Source organism: Thalia democratica, chromosome 5 (genome assembly GCF_965202585.1).
Source record: "Thalia democratica chromosome 5, ktThaDemo2.hap1.1, whole genome shotgun sequence".
NCBI lineage: Eukaryota > Metazoa > Chordata > Thaliacea > Salpida > Salpidae > Thalia > Thalia democratica.
In genome coordinates, this window is record NC_139169.1 from 49,248,825 (window position 1) to 49,275,642 (window position 26,818).

Here is a 26,818-nt window from a genome sequence, read left to right on the forward strand (position 1 = left end):
TTTGTTTAATTTTTTTTTGCATTAAAAATAAAATTAAAAACCCTTTAAATCATAAATTTTTTCAAATAAATATACAGATTATCTTATTCTATAAACACTGACTAAAAAAATGGAGGGAAAATAAGATTCATTGTTATCAAAATTTTTGAATCATCTTCAACTTTTAGTGCTTACCCTTGTATTTTTGATAGTATTTGTATTAAAATAAAATATTCTAAACGTATTTTTATTTCTAAAGATATTTGTAAAACTAATGTCTAATTGGGGGACGGGTTAAATATGCACGAAGACACTTTTGCACGAAGGGTCATTTCTGTCCGAAAATGTCCCTTGATGTATACTTGACACCTACCAGTTTAATAGAGCCATATGTTAAACAAACAATACACTGAATAAAAAAATATAAAGCATCATTTATCTAGTACATAAGTAATTTTTATTCATTTGCAATTTTTAATTGAAAAAACAATAACGTAAAAACAATTTTTATTATAAGAAATTTATATTACACGTAAGTATCCTTAACACTTCAAAAAAACCAACACACATTTAAATGAGTTAATAAGTTGTACATTTGATTATATAAAAATTTGAAGTATTTTGAAAATTTATATAAAAGAACAAACATAAAAAAGGATATTTTTGGTTTTTAGTACAATTTTATATAAAATAAGGAATCAAAAACAGTAAAAAAATAAAGACGAAAATTAAAAGTCAATATACAGTATTAATAAATTTAAAAAGGTAATAAATTTACAAATATATATATAACTTAAAGTAGTTTCAATTAAAAGTAAACAACTAAATATACCTTTATTCAAATCGTTATGTTATCCTCAAAACACAGTAGTTATAAATAATCAAAACGGGTAGTATACAAAACAAAAAACCTTTCATTTGACGTATCCAAAATAAATCACCTTTTTAATAGATGATATTTTTATACAATTAAGCGCGGTGGTCTTTAGGATTTCATTGTGATTCTATACTAAAAATAAAAGTATTATTACTTTGACTCTTCGCTTGTTTCTTCTATGTTAACTTTAAAGCCAAATCCATCTTCACCACTGTCTATACAAAAAAAAATTAACTTTTAACTGATTGTAATCAATATAACTACTTTAAACTCAAAACATTTAAAAGTTGGCTTGTAGTAATATATCATCTAATTTAAAAATATACATATTATATAAATTTAATACTATTAGTATTTGGCTTTTGTAAAAAGATTTCCTTTAAGAAAAACTGTGCAGAAATTTTTATTTTAGGAAATTAAACAATTATTTATATTAAATTATTCTTATTTTAGACAGGCAATAATTCAACAAATTACCATCAAAAAGTATTTTACTCAGCAAAATTTGGTTAATAACAAATATATATAAATTTGAAATGTTTTAACTGTCAAGTCAAAAGTTTAAGAATATTCAAAGATAATTAAGTTTGATCAATTTTGAAAAATAATCAAGTTTTTAGGAAGTAAAAAAATATATATATTCAAGTATAATGTGGTCATCTTGTTTTATGCTTCCAGTTTATAAAACAAGACACATTTGAAATTAGTTAATTGTAAATTCTTCAACAACAGCAATAATTTTTTTTTCAATTATAAACAAACAACAACTAAAGCACAACAAACCAGGTTCACTTTCGGAAGGACATCCCCATATTCTGATTGTACCATCATCTGAAGCAGATGCAATCATAGAATTTATTTGAGGATTCCAAGCAACACAGTTAACCACCTTATTGTGCCCATGAAGTTCTTCTATACATTTTTCTTTGTTTCGGTTCCATATATACAGTTGGCCGTCTGTCAGAACATAAATTTAAAAAAAAAATGTATAGTTAGTTTTTACTTTTAACTTATGGATTAATTGAAAAAAATATATAAAGCCCTTTTTTAACATGCTTAACTTGTTTTTGAAAATTTATAAAATTTTGAAAAAACACAACCTATTAACTTATCTTGTATGTTATTTTAGAGCCAATTCATATGTAAATAAACTCTATTGATTTAACTACATATAAGGATATTAAAATATTTTAAGATAGTTATTTATAAATTGGATTTTCGATAAGATTAAGTCACCTTTTTTCACAATGCATTAAATTAAAATCAAAACAACTCATATGTAATGATTATAATATATTTCATTTTAAAAAAGAAAGGATGTGGAATAAAAACAAAGTCTAAATATTTTATTAAACGTATAAACGGACTATTTAGATTTGATTCAATAAACTAAGTATAAAAAATCAACAAAATAAAATCTAACTTTATATAAAACAACTTTAATTGAATAAAGCAATGATAGAATCAAACTAATTATTTAGACATAATTTAGGTTTGTTTCAGTTAGACAAACTGCTAAAACCCTAATAAAATAAAATAAATTTAAATTTGCCATATAAATTTAAATGATAAATTTTTAAAATTTATCATTGATCATTCTCCTTTTACTTAAGTCGAAAACTTTGATTGCAACCTTTAAAGTAAAAAGTACGCAATATAAATTTAAACTTTAAAAGAACGTTTTTGTTTAAAAATCAGAATTATTTCATAGCTTTTTACCGCTGTATACATTTTCTTCTGTTCATTACTAATACAAAATACAATGCGCTTTAGTATATAACTCTTAGTTCTTATATATAAATGCAGTAGGATAATTCCAAATACAACTGATTTCACAGTAGCGTAAATATTTGTATATAACAAAACTATTTTTGTAAGGTCATAGTGATTTTTCTATTGGACAAAATATTCGTTTTGATGGGATCATTAACCTTTGGTTGACTGCAAAATATGTTTTTCTTATTCATTCTTTACATTTTTATCTAATATTTTTGAATACGGAAAAATATCAGTAATAATTGACATTTTTCTGGACCAAAATATTTGACTTAACATGGTTTCAATAGATTTTTGTCTTATTTACTAAATTTTCTGGATACCCATTACTTTTGAGAACTTAATAAACCAATCCAATCTTTCTTCGCTTCCAAAAAAATAAAGTCTAAGTAATGGCTTATTAAAGCTGGCTTTCTACAAACATTGGTCAGAAACTTATTAGCTCTCTTTACAACAACAACACCGATAAAATTCAGTTAAATAAATGCTAGATCGAAGAATAGATTCGAATACTACAAACACGTGATTCTGTGAAATTTGTTAATTACAGATAAAACTTAAGAAAATAGAGTTTGAAACTATCATAGTCTTTTTTTTTTTGAAAACTGTTTTCTTTTATATTAAGAAGTTTTAGTCGCATTTTCTTTACAACCTAGTTTTGTTTTTTAGAGAAAATAAGTTGTCATAAATTATATTCAAAAAAAATATGTTTTACTACTGGCTAAATCAAGCAAAAACTTTATCTAATGGAATATTTAAAAAAAGGAAGCAATAAACTCTGATTGTATAAATAGTAATAGAGCAAAATATTGAAACATTGTAATATATTTTTTAAATCCAAGCTGTTTTTATTTTCTGAAACTACAACAGTGCATACTAATTTTCATCTCAGCCAAACGTAATTTAAAATTTTTTAATGATAACTATAATAATTCAAAGGGAGCATAAAAATAATATTCGAAAGAGAACTTTATAATTGTATATGTATAAATTTCAAGTATACTGTATGTAAAATAAGATGCTACTTGAAAAATCTCAAAATTAATAAATAATTTTTTTAAATATTTTTTTTTAATAATTTAACTTACGCACCTTCGCTTCCACTAGCAACATAAGCGTGATTAATGCCTCCGAAGCAGGAGTATATATGATAAGTACCTCCCTGCTTATTTCCTTGAAACTTTTTTGTTTTTACCCGGTCTTTCAAATCCCATAAGTTAATACCCTATTACAACAAAATAATACTTGTACCACTATTATATACTTTTCATCAACTTTAAAACAATAATGGTAGTATACATGGTTATCAAAGTTTTTTTTTAATTTATTATAACAGTAAACAAAAAAATGCTTTTTGGTATTAAAATTTTTGGTTCAATACATTTTTTATTTAAAGTTTACATAAAAAAGCTGATAACAACTTGGAAGTATTATAGTAAACGTGCTAACGGTTGTATCAGAAGTTTTTTTTTTGTAGAAGAAGTAGCACACAATTTCTGAGGATTATAATTTTTTTTTTCAATATGGTTAAAAATTAGTTTAATTGAAACAGCTTTTTTTTTTGTAGCTCTAAAATAAAACTTATTATAAACAGCTGTCCTGTATTCATTTTCAACTAGTTTTTTATCAATTTAAAATCAACATGTTTTAGGTATGTGGTTTCACTGTAACTCACCTGATCAACTAAATTTACTAGTAAATATCTCCCATCTTGTGATGTGCACATTGTCAATATTGGGTGGTCTTCCTTCAATCTATTAAAAAATTTAAGAATTAACAATTTGTAGCGCATAAGCGACTCTACTTCTATAAGCTGAAATGAAAAATAAAAACTAAATTTAATAGCGGAAATATATTATAGAAGAGCGCATTTTATTTTAGAAGTTAGTAAAAATAATAAGTTTTATCTACGTTTTTGTCTGCGTCTTAATAGTTTCGTAAACGCATACAAGTTATTGTTAAAATAAATAAGTTTGTTCTTTTTTTTTTTCTTTTTAAATAAAATAGAAAACATTTTGAAAGCATCAGTAATCGTCAGTCAGGTGGTTTGTGAGAGTAGTGATTTAAAGTTTTGTTTGGTCTGAGTGTGTTATAATTTTAAAATATAGTCTGTTAATTCTTAAAGTTTAAGTCTAGCTTCTATTATGTGCATTAACCTATGTTTTCTTTAGTTTGTAAAAAAATATAAATTTAAGCTGCTCTTTATATTGATCTAATCTTCTATAACCAATAACCCAATATATCCTCATTTATCTAACCCATAAGTACTAGTTAGTATACATTACAAACTCACTCAAAGTTTTATTAGTTAGTCTCTGAACAGTTTTGTGTAAGATTAACATCTATAAAAAGATAAACTAGAAAGGTACATCCAAAGAATATTTGCGGTTTATTAAAGACTATCTAATACCTTAGAAAATGGTTATAAACATTTAAAACATATGATTATAAAAAAATTCTAAATATCTTATTTGTATTTCTTTTCAATAAGAACATTGTCAAAAAACTTACACGTCATCATTGTTCTCATTGTCAAAGTCATACCACCTAACTCTGTATTGACTGTCAGCAGCTAAATATTTGAAACTACCATCATCAGTATGATATGGTGCTAAAGCTTGCACTCTCACTCCTTCCCAGTTTCCTAAAATTGCACCATCCAAATTCTATTGATTTTTGATTATAAGTTTTGATATGAATTATTTCTTAAGTAGTTTAAATTAGTGATATACCAGATCTACAAAACTAGGATCTGGCGGGTACCGGATCCGGATCAACTTTTATGGTTACATGACAATTCAAATTCGGACAACTCAAACTACGACAATTCAAATTCTTAAAATAATATTTAAAAGACTTTATCTCAATAAGTCATATAAATTTGAAAAAAAATACATATGTAGATCTTATTAATACCTACAAGCCACTTATTCTTTTTTGCAAAATCTTAAATGTTTTTCAAGATATTTCAAAATTACTAAAAAATAACTGCGTTTTTTACTTTATTTAAGCCATATCTCAAAAAATATTTAATGTTTTGCAAAAAGAAAAAATGGCTTGTATATATTAAAAGAACCTACATATGTATTTTTTATATTTGACAAACATACAGTACTTTTTTAGATGTGGCCCTTCCAATATTTTTTTAAGAATTTAAATTGTCCGAATTTAAATAGTCGTGCACCCAATTTTTTTGGGTGGGTGTCAGAATGACACAGCGACAAAATGACACGGTGCGTCACTTTGGCACGGTGCGTCACTTCGACACGGAGGGTCACTTTGGCACGGCGACAAAATGACACGGTGCGTCACTTTGGCACAGCGACAAAATGACACGGTGCGTCACTCTGGCACGGTGCGTCACTTTGGCACGGAGGGTCACTTTGGCACACCGACAAAATGACACGGTGAGTCACTTTGGCACAGCGACAAAATGACACGGTGCGTCACTTTGGCACAGAGGGTCACTTTGGCACAGCGACAAAACGACACGGTGCGTCACTTTGGCACAGCGACAAAACGACACGGTACGTCACTTTGGCACGGAGGGTCACTTTGGCACTGCTACAAAACGACACGGTGCGTCACTTTGGCACGGAGGGTCAATTTGGCACAGCGACAAAATGACACGGTGCGTCACTTTGGCACGGTGCGTCACTTTGGCACAGCGACAAAATGACACGATACGTCACTTTGACACAGCGACAAAATGACACGGTGCGTCACTATAGCATGGATTAACAAACTTATAAGCTAAACTAAACTTCTTCAGTAATATAACTTTTAAATGTAAAATTTTGATAGTAATTACTTAAACAAAAGATTTATTATATTTTTTCTAAACTATAGTAGCTTGATACATTTGAAACTATATATGATACATTACTTTAAAATTTAAGTCATAGTATAAAAACAAAAGAATGAGTTATTTTTTCTTAAGTTTTATTTTTTACGTTTCACGACTTTTCATATTTATGTAATGAATAAAATTTAGTATTTTTTGTTAAACGTTTAATTAATTATTATCATGAATTGTTATAAAAAATAACTAAGATTTAATTTAATACAGAGTTATTTCGTAGTAAGAATAAGTCGTGCGTGTTTTAACTCCGGTTTTTAAAAATACAGATGCTTTTGTAGTAACTAGCCATTTATATAAAATATGTATATATATTTATATTCAACAAAAGTTAATAAGTTAAGATGTTTACTTAAAACTCTGTATTGAAAATGTATAATAAACTTGTCTAAAAGCAAATAATTAAAATAAACAGTTCTGAAGCCTAAGTTTATGAAAAAGTTAAAAACAGTATTATGAACAGTTAAGAAAAAATCAAGAGTTTGATGCAACCATTCATGCGCATTTATATATTTATCACTTTAAAAAAAAATAATCACTAGAGGTTATACATACAACATTGCTGCTGCAGCCTTCTAATTAAAGCTGCAGCCATTCTATTAAAGTTAATACTATAAGTCTTTTTTATTTTTACAAAACTTTTTAGTCTAAAATATAAAAAGTTAAACTTAGAGTATGACAGATAAAATAGTATTTTATTGCATATAAGGAATTAAATAGCATTTATATTTAATACAAAATCAGTAAATACATTTCATAATAATATAGTAAAAGCAGATTTTAATTTGCTAGTTAACCTTTTCTGCTACTTTATATTCTTGAGTTTTATTACAAAGTTTTAAAAAACTCGGTTTTGTCTTAACTCTGTTATGAAAATAGTATTTAATTTTCTATTTTTAATCTTGCGAATAAAAAAAGGAGTTTTTTGTAAAAATAAATATATTTTCTAGAATTTCTCAAAACTTTTTTCTAAAATTTTGAAACAATATTGTTTATTGATTAGGAGTTAATTTCTTTCTGATGAAAAAAAAAATTATTTACTTTTGATATAAAATAGACATCATTTTGAAAGTATGGGGCAATTGGGAGTAATTGGTAAAAGCGATGCTCTATTTACCTAATTATCATGGGCAACCCCTGGTCTCCAATATCTGTATTGAGACATTGGAGACCACGAGTTGCCTGAGCTTTAAGAATATTCTAATAGGAAACAGACGCCTAATCCATTAAAAAACGGAGCAAGAAAATAATTTAAATAATTACTAATCAATTTTTTAACGAGTTTAAAATCTTGACAATATCAATTGCGATAATGTTTTATTTTGCGAAGTTTTACTATTATAATAGTGAGAAATATTGTATTTTGTTAAAGCAAGTCTACAATTGTATTACAAGTGTGTATTAGTGGTTTATTGAGTTTTATTTAAAGAGATGCTTGATGTAGGGAATGTTTTGCTAAAAAAACTAATTTATTTGCGGTTATTTGTTCTTATACTTTTATGTATGCATTTTTAGTGCTTAAGTGCACAATTTTATTTGCGAAAGAGCATTATGTTTATACTTGTAAGTGCGCGATATATGTTGCAACTAACATAAGTCGCATAGAGGCGCAAAATTTCGATCTTTTAAGTCAAGTGCATAATGATTTTTTGAACATGTTGCTACTAACGTAGGTCGTCAGGAAACGCAGTATTTAAGTTCAAAATTGCAACCTATTAAGTCGCCAAAAGAGCGCAAGTATTATTTTTTTTAAGCATAAAAACGTAAAATAAGAAGCGCATAAGAATTTAGAATTACAACAGCAGAAAAGTTGTTTTCGATAACGTCTGAGTTTTAGTTTATAAAACAAACTTTCCTCTGTATTTATATCTACTAGTTTATTGTTTTGATGTGCTGAATTATTGATCTAAAGTGTAGATAGTATTTTTTAAATCAGAATGTTGCTAAAGTTTAAAAACACGTTTATATGAGTTTTTATCTTTCTAGTCGTAAAATAACAAGTCATTTTCTAATTTTTATTACTCGTTTCAAGTTCTAGTACTAAACTGTGTTTAAGTTTTTCAAATTCGAAAGAAATCAAAAATAAATTCCCTTTAATTTTGGCAGTCGTATTTTGTTAAAAAAGTTGCTGCTTTTGCATCTTTGTGAACGTTGTTTGATATAAACAACTATTTGTCATATATTAAGCACAGCTTTTAAGCACACCTAACACCTTGCTACTGCTTAAAATGAGTATGTTGTTTATAAGTACAGCGATAGACAATAGAAGGTATAAACATTACATGTTTCACTTTATTTTATTAAGGCACAATCAAAAATTCCTGCGGTCTTTATTTTTAAAGTTAATCAATGTGATTGTTGCTAATTCTACAAAACCGGTTAAAAGACAGGAAACCGAAAAGTTTCCAAGAAAAATAAGATCGTTGTTCATACCAATGAACATTGAAGTTTCACAACAAATCGTTCTCTCCCTTATTAACCACCGTGTCATTTTGTCGCTGTGCTAAAGTGACCCTCCGTGTCATTTTGTCGCTGTGCCAAAGTGACCCTCCGTGCCAAAGTGACGCACCGTGTCATTTTGTCGCTGTGCCAAAGTGACCCTCCGTGCCAAAGTGACGCACCGTGTCGTTTTGTCGCTGTGCCAAAGTGACCCTCCGTGCCAAAGTGACGCACCGTGTCGTTTTGTCGCAGTGCCAAAGTGACCCTCCGTGCCAAAGTGACGTACCGTGTCGTTTTGTCGCTATGCCAAAGTGACCCTCCGTGCCAGAGTGACGCACCGTGCCAAGGTGACGCACCGTGTCATTTTGTCGCTGTGCCAAAGTGACGCACCGTGTCATTTTGTCGCCGTGCCAAAGCGACCCTCTGTGCCAAAGTGACGCACCGTGCCAGAGTGACCCACCGTGTCATTTTGTCGCTGTGCCAAAGTGACGCACCGTGTCGTTTTGTCTCTGTGCTAAAGTGACCCTCCGTGCCAAACTGACGCACCGTACCAAGGTGACGCACCGTGTCATTTTGTCGCTGTGCCAAAGTGACGCACCGTGTCTATTTGACGACCGTGTCTTTTTGTCGCTGTGTCATTCTGACCCGCTCCCAATTTTTTTATATTAAGATACGGCAGCATTTTGGTAAAAAAAGCCGGATCCTGATCTCATTTTTAACCAACAACAAAAAACATAAGTTAAAAATAAATAAACGATCATGATTAAACTTTTATTTAAATTAGATATGTTAAACGTTAAACAGTTTTGCCTTGTTTGTTGTACAATTATTTATTTTAAACAATGTCTAATAATTAAAACAGGTTGTTCTAAGAAAGTGTAAGAGTGAAATTGTACTTTGTTATTTTTGGGCTCGTATTAGTATAGCTTTTTCTGAACATAAATTTTTTATAAATTTACTAGTTTAACAAAAGTCAAGTGTCCTGAAAAAGTCTTTTTCAAACAAATTCGGCCAACAATGTATTTTAATTTCAATGTTTAAAAATATTGATACTGTGAATTTGTTTAAGCTCGATTGTTTAATTGTATCTTTTTGAGAACGTTTTTTGTCAATATAGTGTGGTTGTTTTCTTTAAATAAAAACAATTTTTTAACAAAAAAAAGACAATTACTCGTTTTAAATAATTGTGTTCAAATCTACTTTTGGATAACAAATAGCAAAACTAGTAATCTATCGGATTCATATCTACTTTCAAAATTAGAATCCGGCTGAATCAGGATATTAGTTAAAAAAAGGCAGTATCCAGCAGGACAGCGAATCCGGTAGATCACTAGTTTAAATTAATTATAACTCACTAGTATCAGTTATAAAGTGGTTTAAATAACTTAAGTTTTCTTTTTTTATTCAAATTAATAGAAATACTATAAAAAAATCAGAAATTAACTTACGCATTCATAGAAATGTCCTTTTAGTCCACCAGTGACAAATCTATAGTCATTTGATTGAGGGCACTTTGTTGAACTCCAACAACAGCAAGTTAAAGAATCGTCATTACCAGAACATTGAATTTGTTTTTCTACAGTTCCTTGCTGTAAAAATTTTATTATTTTAATAAACTTTTCTCGCTATTTACTATTTGAGTTTGTACAGGTTAATAAGAAGTCATACCAAAGATAAAAAGCACGGTCATAAATTAAGACTCATGGTTGCCACAGATCAAGCTGAGAAAAATTTCTTGACTTTTCCTGACATTTTAGTAACATTTTCCTGTCTTTTCTAAATCCAACTCTTAATTTAAACTTATTCTAAAATACGTAATCTAACACTTAAAACTATATAAAGCTCTCAATCTGATTTTAATACAGTTTAAAACAACAGTTTTTTTGCTGAATTCAATCATCAAACTTCCATTACATCACTTGAACCATCTGTGTATTATTGATTTATTTGCAATAAACAGCTCTATCAGCAAAATACTTATATTATTACCTTATAAACACAGCTTGTCCATTATTATTCTAGCAAGATGTTTTCGAAATGTGGTCTAAGGCCAAAATTTATCATGTATAATAATTTTGTTCGGGCCATCTGACATGACTGTGCTATTGCACTGTCAGGAAACTTTTTTGTTCAGACAGCTTGCTACATGAACTGGCTGAGTAATTGTGCTTGACAGTGTGTAATGCCCATAAAATTCCAGCCGCTGTGGTTTGTGACTTACTTACCAAACCTATTGATGGGCTTACACCATTGCTCTCACTTACTTGCTACTCTGCCGCTGCTCTCACCACTTACCTCACTGGAGCTTGATCCAGCATTATAGAAAAATTATTGGATTCAGTGAACTCCTGGCCTTTTATTTCTACGTCCAGCTCCATTCATATGTACAGTGAGTGCTTTTCTTCGCATATTTTGAAAGTGACAGTATATGAACACCACTTGCATTTAAACTTTTGTGTATGTATCACAGTTTCACTATGGAAGTGTCCTTGCTACAGATCATCAATACTAAAAAGCTTACAAAATCTACTTGTTCAAGTAGGCTAACTTGTTCAATATGTTAAAAATTTTGCAGTTTTGAAAACATTTTGCAGTTTTGTAAAGGATTTTTTATTAATTTATACTAAATGAAGGCATTGGAAATTAAATAATTTTGTAAATGTTTGGAAAATTTTGGAGTTTTTTTCTGATTTTAGAGGATTTTTAATTAATTTTCACCTTTTGAAGGCTTTGGAAAATATGGAAATTTGTAAATTTAAACTGACAAATCGGGCTTTTTTTTTAATTTTCCCTAAAATTTCCTGATTTCCTGACTTTTCCTGACCATGTGGCAACCCTGCAGACTAAACATTTTAATGTTTTTTTTAAGATTGGTTTCAAGATCCACTTCGAAACTAAACCATTTAGAAACAAAGAAAGTTTTTTTTTCAGTTACATTTGTATTGTTTTCTACTTTCTGCTATATTTTTAAAGATTGTCACTTTGTTCTACGTTATTTGTTTCAATTTTGTTATAACAAAAAATAATATAAAAAATTACACAAAATTATATACAAGACTTGCCAGTTTTCATTAAAAAAAAACATCAGTAATAAATTATAAAAAACAGTCACGTTGCCACATTACTTATAATAAATCCCAAAATCATTTAATAATTAAGAATATTTCTTTTTTAATATTAAACATTGTCAGATAGTTTTACAACCAAATCAGAAAAATTCGAACTTTTAAAAAATAAAAAATGGAACTTTTGTTAATAATATGTTAAGAAACATTTACATACTTACTTATTTTCAATTTTCTGTTAATATTGAAAAAGAAAAACACTAATGGTAAATTTAAGGCAAAAATATATTTGATTAATACCTGCTTTAAATTCTATGAAACAGTGTGAAGATAAAAGAATAACTGTTAACAACTTTTACATTTTAAAAGAATGTAGAAACAAATTTGAGACTCTGATCAGCAAAGCTATTTTAATTAAACATCATAATCCAATTTTGAACAAACAATTAACTAAACCGGGTATTACCCACACACTAAGAAATTTTGGCTAGTTATGTATATTTTCCTTTTAACAATATACAAAAACTTATGTAAACGGTAATTGTACTGTAATTTTTAATTTTGTTATATAACTGATACATAGATACCTTATTATTTAAGTTATCTTGTATACTTAGTTGTTTTAACACTAATTTAAAGTTATTTTGCATAGTTTTTTATTTGAAAATGACTAATAAAAAGTCGAAACCATGTCAAAATTATTTGATTAACTATAAATCTACAATGTGTATCTCTCTAAATTGGTATTTAAAAACTCCAACATCCCCTCCTGTTTTCCATGAAACACGACTTATAATTGGTTGTTTAAGGACTACATATATATTAAATTAAAATAAAGCGGGTATTCTAAATTTAGATAGAGTTGAGTAATTCTAAAACCATTAAATATAATAAAACACTTAGCACTTGACTGAAATGCACAACCATAAACATCAGTTCGGCGATAGACTACGACCCTGGTTTAGTTGTTAGTGGTACTTATAAGGTAGACATCGTCATTAAAAAAGATCCTGTATCAATCTAGCTTAAATTAATTTATTACATCAGTACTTTTATTACAATCACTTACTAACATTACTCCTTTGTGGGTCAGTCGAAAAAGAAGCTTTTCTGGACAGTGAATTGGCATTTGTCAAACGAAACGTAAGACGGCCAAGTATGAATTTAAAAGTCATTTGCAAAGCGACATGAAAGTTATAAATAACGACGTTGATGATTGGAAAAAGTTTTCTAATAAAAGCAACAAATGGCACTTTCTATAAAGCAGAGCAGTGTAGAACCTCACATACTGATAACTATTTCTGTCGGTAAAAACTATTTCGATGTAGGCTATTTCACAGGCTATTTGCAATACTATTATCAAAAACTCTTGAATAAATATATCAAAAAAAATTTGCAATTTTTGAAAGAACAGCAATTGCAGCATAAGTTAAAGAGCTATGTCTGAACAAATACGACTGAATACCTGCCAACATGACAGACGACTCTTCTTAAAGTATCACTTTAGGCACAACCTTTATTTAATTTCATTATAAAGTTTTAGAACAATTTAAAACAGAAGTATGATAAGGACAAATAAAAGACTCACATTTTTATCCATTCATGGTATTATCTTTCAAATCTATTTGAAAGGTTGTATTCAAAAAAACAAATAAACCGATATTTTAATCAGGTCTATGAGGACAATGATAGCAAACCCCTATAATTTTCTCTTTATAACTTTTGTATTTTAGATTTTTGTCTAATATTTAATTAAGGGCATAAGGAGTCCACTCTGTTTTTATAAATTGATTTTATTTTGTATCGAATCAAATTGCTATAAAATACTTTTTACCAATTAAAATTACTTATAGTAACTATTGAGATATAAGCGGTCAACATCGGTGGATTCAAAAGGTTCCCAATAGAAAGCGCTAACAAAAAAGGCAAAAAAAAAACCTTTCTAAAAAAAATTTCCTCATTTTGTAATCAATCTTCTCCATATTTGTACAGGTAGTACTGTTGCTAATATCTACTACCCGATTGAAACATTTTAATAGGAGAAATAAAAGTGGTTATTTCTAAAAAACCATCCTTATTTTTAAACAGTGTATGTGATTGCTTTTGTCTTAAATTCTGTTTTTTCTTCTATAAGAAATCCACCCCTACATCCTACATATATACATATAAACTTGCATACTTTGGAAGTATAAGGATTTGTTTTTTTAATAATGTATTACAACATTACTAATAATTTATAGCTGAAGTAAGTTCACACTACAATTACATACTAATGTTTCAAAATTAATTAATTTTTAATTAAAAAGTTTTAATCTATTTTTAATTTCAGATGATTAATTTTATAAAAATATATGGTTTATTTCGTGTTTGTATTAATTAATGTATATTTAGAGACAATATATCTAATACGGTTTACTATCATTTCTAACTCGCTATCATCTCTAACCCGATCACTTCTAACCCGATTTTTCCTAATCATTTCTAACCCGATCATTTCTAACCTGATAATTTCTAACCTGATAATTTCTAACCCGATTATTTCTAACCTGATCATTTCTAACCCGATCGTTTCTAATCCGACAATTATTAACCCGATCTGTATTAATATGTTTATGTATTATTGTTTTAAATTAAGGATTCGTTTTAAAAACAAAATAATCGCAACAAAGTTGTTTTTTTATTGAATTAATTTTAGTTTATTTTGTTTAAAATAAAACTTAATGTTTAGATAGCTTTAGTTAATATTTAATTTTTGATGTTTATTACTATTGGAAGTTTGTTATCCTACGCTAGACCCAGACATAAAAATCTGGGCCGCTTAAACTGAATGACACATAACGAAGAGACGAAAACTTATACACCTTAAAACCAAAAACTACAGTTTTATCTAATTTTTATAGATTAATAGCAAAAGAAATCAACACTTAGAATATAACTATTTAATATATTTGTGACTCGAAGGAGAAGGTTTTTAACAAACTTGATTTTAATATTATAATAAGCAACTTAAACATCAACTTTTTCAACGATCAGTGAGTTCCAATAAAACCTAACACAGCTGAACATTCTTTAATTTTAGAATTAACTTTCAATTTCTTTTTAACAAAAAACCTTCTCTGCAAAACTCAGAAACACATATTGAGACAATTTTGTATTCTATGATTTTAGTTCAGCAATCAGCAAAATAGTCTGAATCACGCACTTCTACATTAAAATAAGGTTCAAGGTTACTTATACAAAATTCATTTAGAACATACTACAATGTCAGAATTCAAAAAAGCTTCAAAAATTCATGAATAAATTTTCTTCTTGTTCAAACATCAACCAGATATACACATCCTGACTTTTAGAGTTAGGTTCAGCACATTTGTACAACAGTTTGGTATTTCATTGTTCTTTGTCAATTATTACGAGCTTTGCCAAAGCATAATCGATACAATTAAAATAAACGTTATTGGAATTAAGGTATTGACAATTGTCAAAATAATCAAAAATTTAAGTGCATTGACTAACCACTAAATTTAAAACCTTAAGTCCAAAGCAACTTAAAAATACAATTCGAATAAATATCTATAGAAAATATTGAAAAGTGGTTAATTATTAACAGAGGAAAGGAATAATAAAATTAAACAATAGAATCAACAAAATTCTACATTTTAAATCAATGGTTTATAAGCTTAAAATTTGTTAAATTACTGATAGTTTCTAGTAAAAAGTATCTTATTTTAATCAAGTAAACTAAAATCAAAGTTGTTCAATTTTTTTGCAAAGATTAGTTTTGTTTAAAAGCTAACTCCACATTTAAACTAAAAGATAATTATGACTACATGCTTTTGTCGATTTACTTTTGAGGTAATAAATTGTTTTATTAAGGTTGATTATAAATTAACTGTAGTTATTAGTTTTAAAAGCATTAGAAAAAGTATAAGTCTTCTGTATTCTAAAGATTAAATACTAAGTTTTGACAGTCATCAATGTAAGAAATATAATGTGTATTGCAGTGGTTGAAGACTATTCTATACTTTTTCTTGAAGAGATTCTATATGGTTAGTATAGATTTTAAGTATGGAGACCAGATTGGCAAGTTGCATTCAAATTTTGGGCGAATTTATATGAAATACAACTTTTTTTAAATATTAATATGAGTATATATTAAACTTAAAATAAAACAGTTAATAAAATTTAGTAATTGTAATTAGTATAGTGATTTCATTTAAAACTATCATCATTAGAAATGATCGGGTTAGAAGTGATCGGGTTAGAAATGATCTGGTCAGAAGTGATAGGGTTAGAAATGATCGGGTTAGAAGTGATAGGGTTAGAAATGATCGGGTTAGAAGTGATAGCGGGTTAAAAATGATCGGCTCCCATCTAATACATAAATACATTTTGTAAATAAATTTGGCATGTTTTCTTCTAATGCTAATTTATTTTTACAAACTTTGTAAATTTGTTTATACTCTATGGGCAATAAAACACCGTCAGACTGAATCAAAGTAGACAACTTTTTATATGTTGCAGGCCTCAATGTTAAAAAAAAAGTCTACTGTAGATCGCAGTTATTTAAAACAATTGTAGCAATCAATATAAGAGTACTATTACAAACCAAAAGTGCATTAAAATAATCAATAATAATAAAGTGCTAGTAATTAGTAATTAAGAGCCTAATTATAAGTTATTATGTAAAATTTAAACTGTTTAAAAAAAAAGTATGTTTTTTCAGGGTTTCCACACACCCAGGAGTTTTCAAATTATAGATAATCTCAGAGAAACTCAGGGAATTTTGATTTTTTTTAAACTCAGGGAAACTTTTTTATACAATTTTTAATAAATAACAAAATTATTAAGGATTTGAAAAAAACTGAGGTAAATTCAGGAAAATTTAAGGTTACTCAGGGAAGCTTTTTTTGACTCAATGAGTGGCAACCCAGTTATAAACTGAAAAGTACATCGCGACCACAGTTTTCCAACCCTGGTTAAGTGTTTATGCACGAAAACAGTTTTTTTTTAATGGACATTACTTGTTATGATTTTAATTAAAATTTAATGCCTCGTTACGTTATATCTAATAAACGGGTTTTAGTTAATATATAATCTACTGTATAAAAAACAATGTTTTAAAAAAAAAAGAAATTTATCAAAAGTGTGAACTATGTACGACAAGCAAAGTTGGAACGGTTCAAAGCCAGCCAGCAGTCTATTATAACCATTTATTAACACGCAGCACACTTTATAATCATTTTTTAACAGTTTTGTTTAATATTATTTGAACTATTAATTAACTTTTATAATTTCGACATAAACTTAAATATGATGTATTTTACTATCAAACTAATGCTACAATCAAAAATTACTTGTGGATTAACAAGATGTATCTCACTCGAGTCTTCTCCTCCACATACGAGCAGCCAATTGTCATCAGGTGACCAGGACAAGTAGCCAATACCTTGATTGTGAGAGGATAATGTACATTTGTGTGAAACTTCATGTGTGTCCTTAATTCAAAAATAAACAATTAAAACAATAAAAGCTTTTTTAAATAAAATCAAACTTTTAAACACTAATTAATGTTCATGACTTTAAAATTTGTCATTAAAAAATAAACAAACTTTAATTCAGATATTGTGTGGTGTATTGTTATTAAAAAGTAAAGTTGTCTAAAATATGTTTGAAATTAAAAAACAACTACTAAGCAGTAGTTTAATATTTAAGAAATATAAGTCTGATATAAATTTAGATCAAAAATATGAAACTTCTACATCTAGATTAACATTTAAAATATTTTGAGTAATTTTTATCATCGGCGTAAATTAAAACAAGGTAAAAATATAAACAGAGTCTACGCAAAACAGCAAAAAAAAAATTCAAGTATTTTATGAGAATTTATTTGCTTTAAGATGAAACAAATAAGATAAAAAAATATTTAATAACAACTTTTATCCAACAGACTTGTTTGATGGTGAATTTTTTTTTTAGTTTTAAAACAAAAGTTTACGTGTCAGATAAAAACAAGTCATTTTTTGAAATTAACGTTTATAGGAAACACATATTATATTTTTGAGAAGAAAGTAATAATCATTATAGATCCCACTAAGCAGTTGAACAAAGAGTTTGTTTTCAGCCCTATTTTAAAACTTGATATTAAGACCCCTGTTATCATTTTTGTCAAAAGTTTTGAATTCTACAAATTTAATTTCTTTTGCCACAAAAGTTATCAGCCTGCCATCACGACATTTAAATACTAAAACTTAAAAAAAAGTTCTTAAATTGTTGCTAAAATTTATAAAGTTAAAACAACTGCCAAAATACAAACTGTAACAAATGCAGGAAAAATCTTTTAATTTATGAACATTTTATAATTAACAACCAGATCTAACTACAAGTAATTTGAGTAATCTATTAAAAACGAAAGCAATTGCATTTTTTGTAAAGTAGGACTAAATTATGTAAAGATAAGAAGCTTTAAAGCAAAGTAGCCCTTATTCAATTAGAACACGATTTTGTTAAACCTAATTGTTTTTTTTTAGGTTACCACTTTGTTGATTTTATTTTTCTCGAAGTAGTAATTGTTTTACAACTTAAATTATCTTTAATGTTTATATATTTCTTTGTATTTACTTTGTTCTAATATGTGTATCAGACGAAAGTTAGTTAAAACATATTAGCTATAATTATAAATCTGGCAGTTTTATATTTTAGATTTTAAAATATCAAAATTATATATACAGTTTTACAACTTATTTAATGAAATTTAGCTGCTAGAATATTAAAAGTATACAATTTATTTATTAGTTTTATTTTTAGATTACTTTTTAATTGACTGCTATTATCTACTTTATTTTTCTTTAAAGCTTCTAAACTGTTTAGGTTTTAATTTTTAAATATAGTTGGTATTCCAATATATCAATTTGTAATAAGTTTGAAAACTAAGTATTAAAATATTTTGAAGTCCACTAGTTTTAAGACTTCTCTGCACCTCATCATATCTATAAAACAATCTAGATGTTATTTTACCACAAAATGTTAACAAAGCATGTATTGCTATAAAAAGTTTAAATTAAATTAAATTCAAAAACTAAAAAATCTTTCTCTTCTAGTTACTCTTTTTCTTTCGTATTATTTATACTTGAATAACTTATACTTCTATTTGATTTCAAAACACAAATAAAAACTTGATTAATACTCCAGAGCTTCACATTTCCTTCTCTGCTGCCTGTTGCAAGTGTTGTGCCATTATGAGAGAATTGGCAAACCCAAATTTCTGTGTCAATATTTTCTTTACTGGAGTCATATGTATCTTTGGTAAGTATTTGCGTTGTTCTTGTAGGAAAAGTTTTTCTGCAATGCATAAATTATAAGTTTACTAACACTTAATAGTTTTTTATTAAAATATGTATAAATGGAGACAAAATATTTATCTTAATAGGCTAAAGATTAAAAAATTTAACCGTTTTATTGAAATGAAAGTAAGCAGTAATAGCTTATTTAGACTTATTAGGTGTTTAAAATAAGTACAATCGTTATAATCGTCAAAAACTTTTGTTTAAGTATTATGCTGTCTTTATAAGCTTTTTATATAGTTTAATAGTTTAATTTTATTAAATTTATTTATGAAAAACCTTTAAGCACATAATCAAATTATAAATTTAAACGTATATTAAAAAGAAGCTTCGATTAAAAATAAAGCATCAATATTTGTTATTTTAATTTTCGCTTGTAGTTAAATTAAAAGATAGCAGTAATAAATTTTATTGTAACGAGTGAAAACAATGTCTTAACCCTTAACTAATGATGGCTACGTGAATGAGACGCAAAACTTAACAAACTAAATAAGGTTTAGAAAAATTAAAATGAACCTAAAAGACACAAATTTTTATTTTATCAGTAAGACATCCGTCAGTTCACTGTCGTTTAGACTTCGTGTCAAAAAAGTGAGAGAAAACAAAAATAGTTTAATATATAGCAAAGCAATAACTTTAACTGTTTCTTATGGAATTTTAAAAATTATCATAAAAATAATATTTTTTAATCTAAAAATACAATGAAAATCAAATTTAAAATGTCATGGTTAACTAAAAAGAAAGGTTAGTAAAACAAAAAAATTGTATGGCGTCTTTAAGAAGCCTGCAGATTAAACTTGTTTTGTATTTATTTTTTGGCTAACACTTTTTTTTACCGCTATCAAAACTTTACAGAGTACATATGAGGAGCTTTGAACTAGAAAGCTGTATATGGGAGAAAATCGAAACTATTAGATGGACTATCTCATCAAAACTAAATATGTCTTACAACTTCAAAGCAGTTGTTTTTAAACTTTCTCAGTTTAATCTAACTTTTTATTAATTAATTTGTAAACGTTTTTTACAACATGATAAAAACGGGTTAATTATTCTATAACTTAAACAAGTTATTTCAAATAAAGCTAATAAAAAAATGCAAATCAATTGATTTAGAACAAGTAAAATGAAAAACGTAACTTTAGAAAAGGAAAGTTTATTGAAACAGAAAAGTTATAAATGATCGGCTCCCGCGTCAAGTAATAAAAAAGAATCTTGTTATGTCTCCTTGAATTTATGATTTACTATTTCTAAAAATATAAACCAGTGAAACAAATTTTATAATAGAAATGGTGAACAATGAAACAGAAAGAAATATAGTTAAGCAAACTCCTTTTCTTTTTGTAAAAAACAGCATACATCACTACAGCAAGCCTAGGTTAGCATAAAACTAAAGGTTAAGCTTTATAAATCAAAGTTTATTAAGTAGTATTAGCTTAAAGTATTAAACTTCAGTGTAAATTTAGCTTAGTAATGTAAAACAAACAAAGTTTAAATGACTTTTAAGACACTGACTTAAATTCACTAAAACAGAAAATATAATTAGCAAGAGATTAACAAAAATGTATGTAATTTATACTAAAAAAAGCTTCAAATTAGACTTAATTCGTCTAATTTGCTAATATAGTTAACTAGCCGGTTTTTTTTTTTGAAAGGTTTAACTATACTGAACTGGTCGAAGTATGTAGTAACGCTGTTTTAGTAGTTAAATAGCAGTGTTGAGTAGTATTGATAGTAAATATTCCAATAACAACGAAAGTTACAAATAAATATATAAAATATTCGGCACATCAATATTGTAAATGTAGATTTTTCATGACTTACTGAGTTTAAATTTACACTTCACTTGGTAACTAACTTTATTTATTTTTACATATAACTTATTTGACACAACATTTTCAAAGTTTTAAATTTAACTGTACTTTAAGAATATACACAGAACGCAAAAACTAACCTCACAATAATAACAGACATAAAAAAAATTATCTGTAACGATATTATCTAATCAAACTTATTTTAAATAAAACTGCATAGCATAAGATTTAAAAAAATTGCTATAAATAAATGATCAACAACTAAGAAACTTTAAACCTATAATTGAAATCATTTTGGTCAAGAAGTAGGGAGCAGCTGCCTAGCTTTGGGGCATCCGGAGTATTATGAAAAAGACACTTGGACTTTTGATAACATAAAGCTTGTTCGAACAAAGCTTTCAATCTGCTCGGAGGCATCATCACGCTCATTGGTAGGTAGTCTATTCAATTAAGTCGTAAAAATTTTTACTTTTACTTTTAGGAAATTAGTGGCTAATTTTTTTACTGAAATAAAAATAAAATTATTTATCTATAATTTTGTACTTTTAGTCAAAAACCAAACAATTAAAGTTCTCAACTTATGTAAATATACAAACCTATACTATCATTTTTACATAAACATGTTAGAAAAAAACTAATATGAATTTTAACTAAGAATATAATATAACTCAATTTTAAAATAAAAACTGCTTTTGTTTGTCTTAAGTTTCAAAGCTTATATTTATTTAATGGCTTTTACTAAATGTTTCAGTTAAAACTATCTATAAATATACAAAAAATAATCATTTTGAAAGTTAGAAAAGTTTTTTTAAGTATTTTATGTAGCCTTCGTCAGAATAAAGCTGCTAATAAGTATCAATCTATAGATCCACAAATTAAAATCCGGATCTGTTTTTCAAATTAAGTTCCGGCCGGATTCGGATCAAGTTTTTAAATTCAAAATTAAATTTTCAAAATCTTAATATTTTTTTTGTAAACTATAATATGGATGGGAAACTTTTCCAGTAGATGGGCTAGAATTACCAGAAAAGCCTTTAGCGGGACGGACATATAATAAAACTAGTCTATATATAATAATTAATAATCTAAGTGTGTCGAATAATTTTCGAAAACTGTAAAATAAGTAGTTAGTTTTTCTTCAAACGCAAGAGTGTATTGAAATAATTGGGCAGTACTACTTTGTACAGAAAACCAAATATGATATAAAGATTTGAAGAGAAAATTTGTTATATAATAGGCAAATGCATTTCAGTTGTTTTATTCAAGCAAAAAATAAGTCTCACGCTAGAGGTATTTGCTTGACGGGCCAGCTTGTATACACGGGAGGTGTTTGGTCATCGTTAACATATAAACATTCTAGCTAACAATTAAATTAAGTTCAACAAACAATTTCTGGTTTGTTAAACTTTAAGTTCACACATCTCATCAACTTTTGTCTGATTAATACTCATAATTTGCTATCATGTTTATTCTTTATATGTTGTTTAACTCCTCAGCAACTTTTTATAAACTTTTTATGTAAAATATGAATTAAATAATTTAAGTAGTTGTTTTATATTTAAAATTTAAAGCTATAAGTTTGTTAATACAGATCCTAGCGAATCAAGTTCGCTAGAATATATAATAAAATCTATTTGCACAGTATTTTTCTTTGTTGAACTAAAATATGTTTATGTGTGTTAAACGATTTTATAAGCAAGGTTCTAATTATATAGTTATTATAAGCAAGATAATTATAAATGTTTTTTAAGCACAGTATTGTGACGGAACTATTATTCAAAATTTTTAGTACTTGATAACAACTTAAGATTTGTGTTTAGTTAATTTTTAGGTCTTGATGTGAGTAGTTTTTTTTTGTATTACAGTAACCTCTCGCTTATTTACGCACATTGTGTCCACAGAAAAAGTGCGTAAAGATACGAGAGATCGTAAAGATACGAGATGTACCAAATATACTTACTATAATGGCTGTTTTATGATATTGCTTTTAGTTAAAACAAACTGGGGACTTTCCCACTTTTAGCAATTTGTTTACTTTATTTATAAATATGAAAACAATAGATAAAACTATACATATATTAAAAAAAAGATTTAAATTTATATAAAACTTGTAGAAAAATTTTACTTATTTTAATAATAAATAGATTTTATCTTTGTCTTTATTTATATGTGACTTAAATTGATACTCAACATTTATATTCTATTCTACTTCGCAAATTCAATTTAAAATTAAGCATTTGTTTACAACTAAGAAATGGTGTAGTGTCTATATTAAAATTTGTTTCTATAGCCTTTTACAAAAATATGCATTTGGTGCTGTAATGGGATTTCTTCTTTTGAACAAAAGTATAAAAATTTATCTGTTATTATTAACAAAATTTCTGATATACTGAGGTATAACTAAATGTTTATCAATTATTCAAGGAACATAAATTTACAAAGTCTAAAGAAAAACAGAGGTAAGTTAGTATTTAAAAACATATTTTAAATTAAAAATATACAATAAACCTTTTTTGTGCAATATTAAAAAAGGTTAAAAACTTAATTTTATGAATTTTTTAGAATTCTAAAATGCGTAACTAAACGAGAGTGCGTAACGTCACGAGTGCGTAAAGATGCAAGAGGTTACTGTACTTAATTTTTATTGCAATTTACATTTAATCATTTATAAAATTATATAATTTTGTATTACTCCTAATTTCTATAGCTTTAAACACCAAAAACCGTACTTAAATGATAAGTATATAGCATTTCGTAGTACTTTAATACAAATTTTAAAATTGATAAATTATGTTACGGATAAATTTATAGTAATTATGGCTTATCGTTAGTAAATACACATATTCACCTACTTTATCTTTTATTTTTTTCTTGCAGTACTTATCATTTTTTACAGATTTCCGTGCAGCTGTGTCAACTCGTTTAACACAGAGAAACATATACTATCGCAAGTTTATTGTCCATATGATATACTTAGGCATCAAAACCAAGGCCACTTTAACTTAAAATTAGAAAATAGACACAAAAAGTTCTTTTTTTTAACTAAGATAAAACATATCTTAATATAATATATAAAAAGTATATAGACTAACATAAAAACAAAAATTTTAACCACAAACTTATACTTATTTAACCTTTGATGTAAACGATCAACATTAAACAATCAAATGCATTGACTAAGAACAAAAATAAAAACCTAAAGCCCCAAGCACATTAACAATAGGCTGGCCAGATAAATAACCATTGAACATATTGAAAAAGGACTCATCATTAATAGAGGAAAGGCGCCGCTAATAAAATTGAACTATGGACTAAGTTAAATCTCAAAATTAAATCAACAGTTGATAAAAATTTACTTATTAACTTTACTAACAGACATTTTATTCAAATTAAGCTTTTTTAACTTTGATCGAAATTCTTTAACTTTTTTGCATGAAATTAGTTCATTTGGAAGTTTGTTCCATATTTGAAATGACCGATAAAAAAAATATTTATGCCAGCCTCATTATTGAAATGATGTCTGCATGTAAATTTTTTGCTTTTTCGTCTGAGTAAGTGATTATTTCTATAAGACTAAAAATTGATTGTGTATTAATTTTAGTTTCACCGTTAACTAATTTTAAAAATTAATGAGGTCAAATTCAAGTCCCCTGTATTCAAAAGATTTTATATTAAGCTTTGTTAATCTATCAAGGTTAGATATATTGCAGCGGTTGAAGATTAATCTGGTATATTTTCTTTAAACAGATTCTATATGGTTAATATCTTTTTTCTAAGTATGTAGACCAGATTGGTGTGTTATATTTCAACTTAGGACGAATGTATATGAGAAACAACTTTTTAAGGATATTTATATCCGTATAATTGAAGCTCTTTAAAACTTAAAAAGATGTAGTTGATGCAATTCGGTAAAGGTAATTATGGTGGTTCCATTTTAAATTTTCAGCCACCAAAATTCCAAGACCTTAAAACACTTAAGTTTAAGATAAGTTTGCATTGTTTATTTTAAAGTCAAAAGTAAATAAAGTAGTTGTTTGAATATTTAGAACTTGGAATTTACTAGGTTTTAAAATATATACTTAACCAACAAATTATGTAATCTATTTATATTACAGCTATTTATGTACAAAATCTTAATTCAACAATATTCTCAATTTAAAATTCCCTTTTCAACTCCTTATATGGATTTTTTAAGTTACTGTACACCTCATTAAAACTTGATCAACCATTTATTGCATAAAACTTACTAAACCTTCAAAAACTATAAAATCTACTTAAAACTTAAAAACACTTATTTTGTTTAATATCTAAAATAGCAAATTATATGAAGTAGTTTTTTTAACTTCTATGATTTACACTATTGTGTATCAGTTAAACGTATCTAATTTCCTAACATTATTTCAACAAACTTTTAAGAAATATAATGTTACTCTAACCAACTTTGTATTTTTGTTAGCAGCTTTCTTCTAGAATTTTCTCCAGTACCTTCCCAATTAGCAGCTTTCCTTAACTCATCTTTGTTTTTGATCATTAGAAAGCTGCATAGTAAATATTACGTAATTGCTTTGATTATTCTAAATTCTTACAGGGTTGCCAAAGGTTTTTTTTTTAATTTATTCCAGGTTTTCTGAATTCCTTCCAGGTTTTTAAAAAACAAGATTTTTGATCCACTTTTAGAATAAAATTAACGTTAACTTAAAAATACTACCTTAAAAAGTATAACAAAATTGAAAACATACTGTAAAGCTACTTTAAAATGTGTTTTTAAATTAAAAAAATTAAGTGATACAATTTTTTTTTATCTTTAAGATAGAATGTTCTTATATAATCGAAATTTTGTTACTTGACATGTAAAATATTTTTATAATTTTTAGTTTAAATTTTTTGTGATTTTGTGCAAAATTATAGGTTTTTATCAAAACTTCTCAAATTCTAGGTTTTTCAATGATTACAGGTTCTTAGTAGACAACAACAAAAAAAATTCTACTGTTATTACAAAAATCAATACAAATTACTAGTATTTTGTTATGTCAATTTGTTAGCATGACTTTTATCATTACTTAGTGGTTCAAAATATTTATATTATATTCAATAATGCGTATATTTAGAAGATAGTGAATCAAACATTATCAGCTAGAAAAAATTTATAAAAATTTTCATACTATACTTTAGTCTAAAAAACAATATTTTAAAGACATGCTTCATCTAAAGTACCAGTTTATCAGGTTTACTACCTTTTTTAAGGGCATAGGGGAGTTAAACACTTTTTTTTAATTTGATTTTATTTTATATAGTTTTTACTAAGCTACAAGATACTTTTTACAAATTTTAAAAATTCAGAACAATTGTTGAGATATAGCCGGTCAAAGTCGGAGGCAACAATAGTCTCCTTATGGGAGGCGCAAACTAAAACGATAAATAATTAGAAATCACTAAAAATCTATCTCCTCCTACGTTTTTTGAGATAACTACCTCAAATTTTCAGGAAATGTTCCTTGCAACATTTAGAAAATTCTGTCATAACAAAATTTATATAAAAAATGAACATTTCCTGAAAGTTTGAGGTAGTTATCTCAATAAACGTAGAAGAAGATAGATTTTTAGTGAAATAGTCTATTTTTGCCGTTTTTGTTACCCCCCTATGCCCTTAACTTTTTAAGTTTCAACTTCAT

The 26,818-nt window shown here is 26.9% G+C and overlaps 1 protein-coding gene across 1 annotated transcript in view; it reads right to left on the bottom strand.

Annotated features, from left to right (window-relative positions):
- Positions 1-514: 514 nt before the first annotated feature.
- Positions 515-26,818, bottom strand: part of LOC145835498 (WD repeat-containing protein 26-like) — a 40,510-nt gene continuing 14,206 nt past the window's right edge. Inside the window, exons 6-15 of the mRNA XM_082943130.1 lie at positions 25,587-25,684; positions 21,424-21,586; positions 19,168-19,333; positions 17,350-17,490; positions 10,379-10,519; positions 5,144-5,298; positions 4,308-4,386; positions 3,725-3,857; positions 1,640-1,813; positions 515-1,071 (exon numbers count right to left, since the gene is read on the bottom strand). Of these exons, the coding sequence (XP_082799256.1) occupies positions 1,007-1,071; positions 1,640-1,813; positions 3,725-3,857; positions 4,308-4,386; positions 5,144-5,298; positions 10,379-10,519; positions 17,350-17,490; positions 19,168-19,333; positions 21,424-21,586; positions 25,587-25,684 (1,315 nt within the window). The 3' untranslated portion in view covers positions 515-1,006. The remainder of the gene's footprint in view (positions 1,072-1,639; positions 1,814-3,724; positions 3,858-4,307; positions 4,387-5,143; positions 5,299-10,378; positions 10,520-17,349; positions 17,491-19,167; positions 19,334-21,423; positions 21,587-25,586; positions 25,685-26,818) is intronic.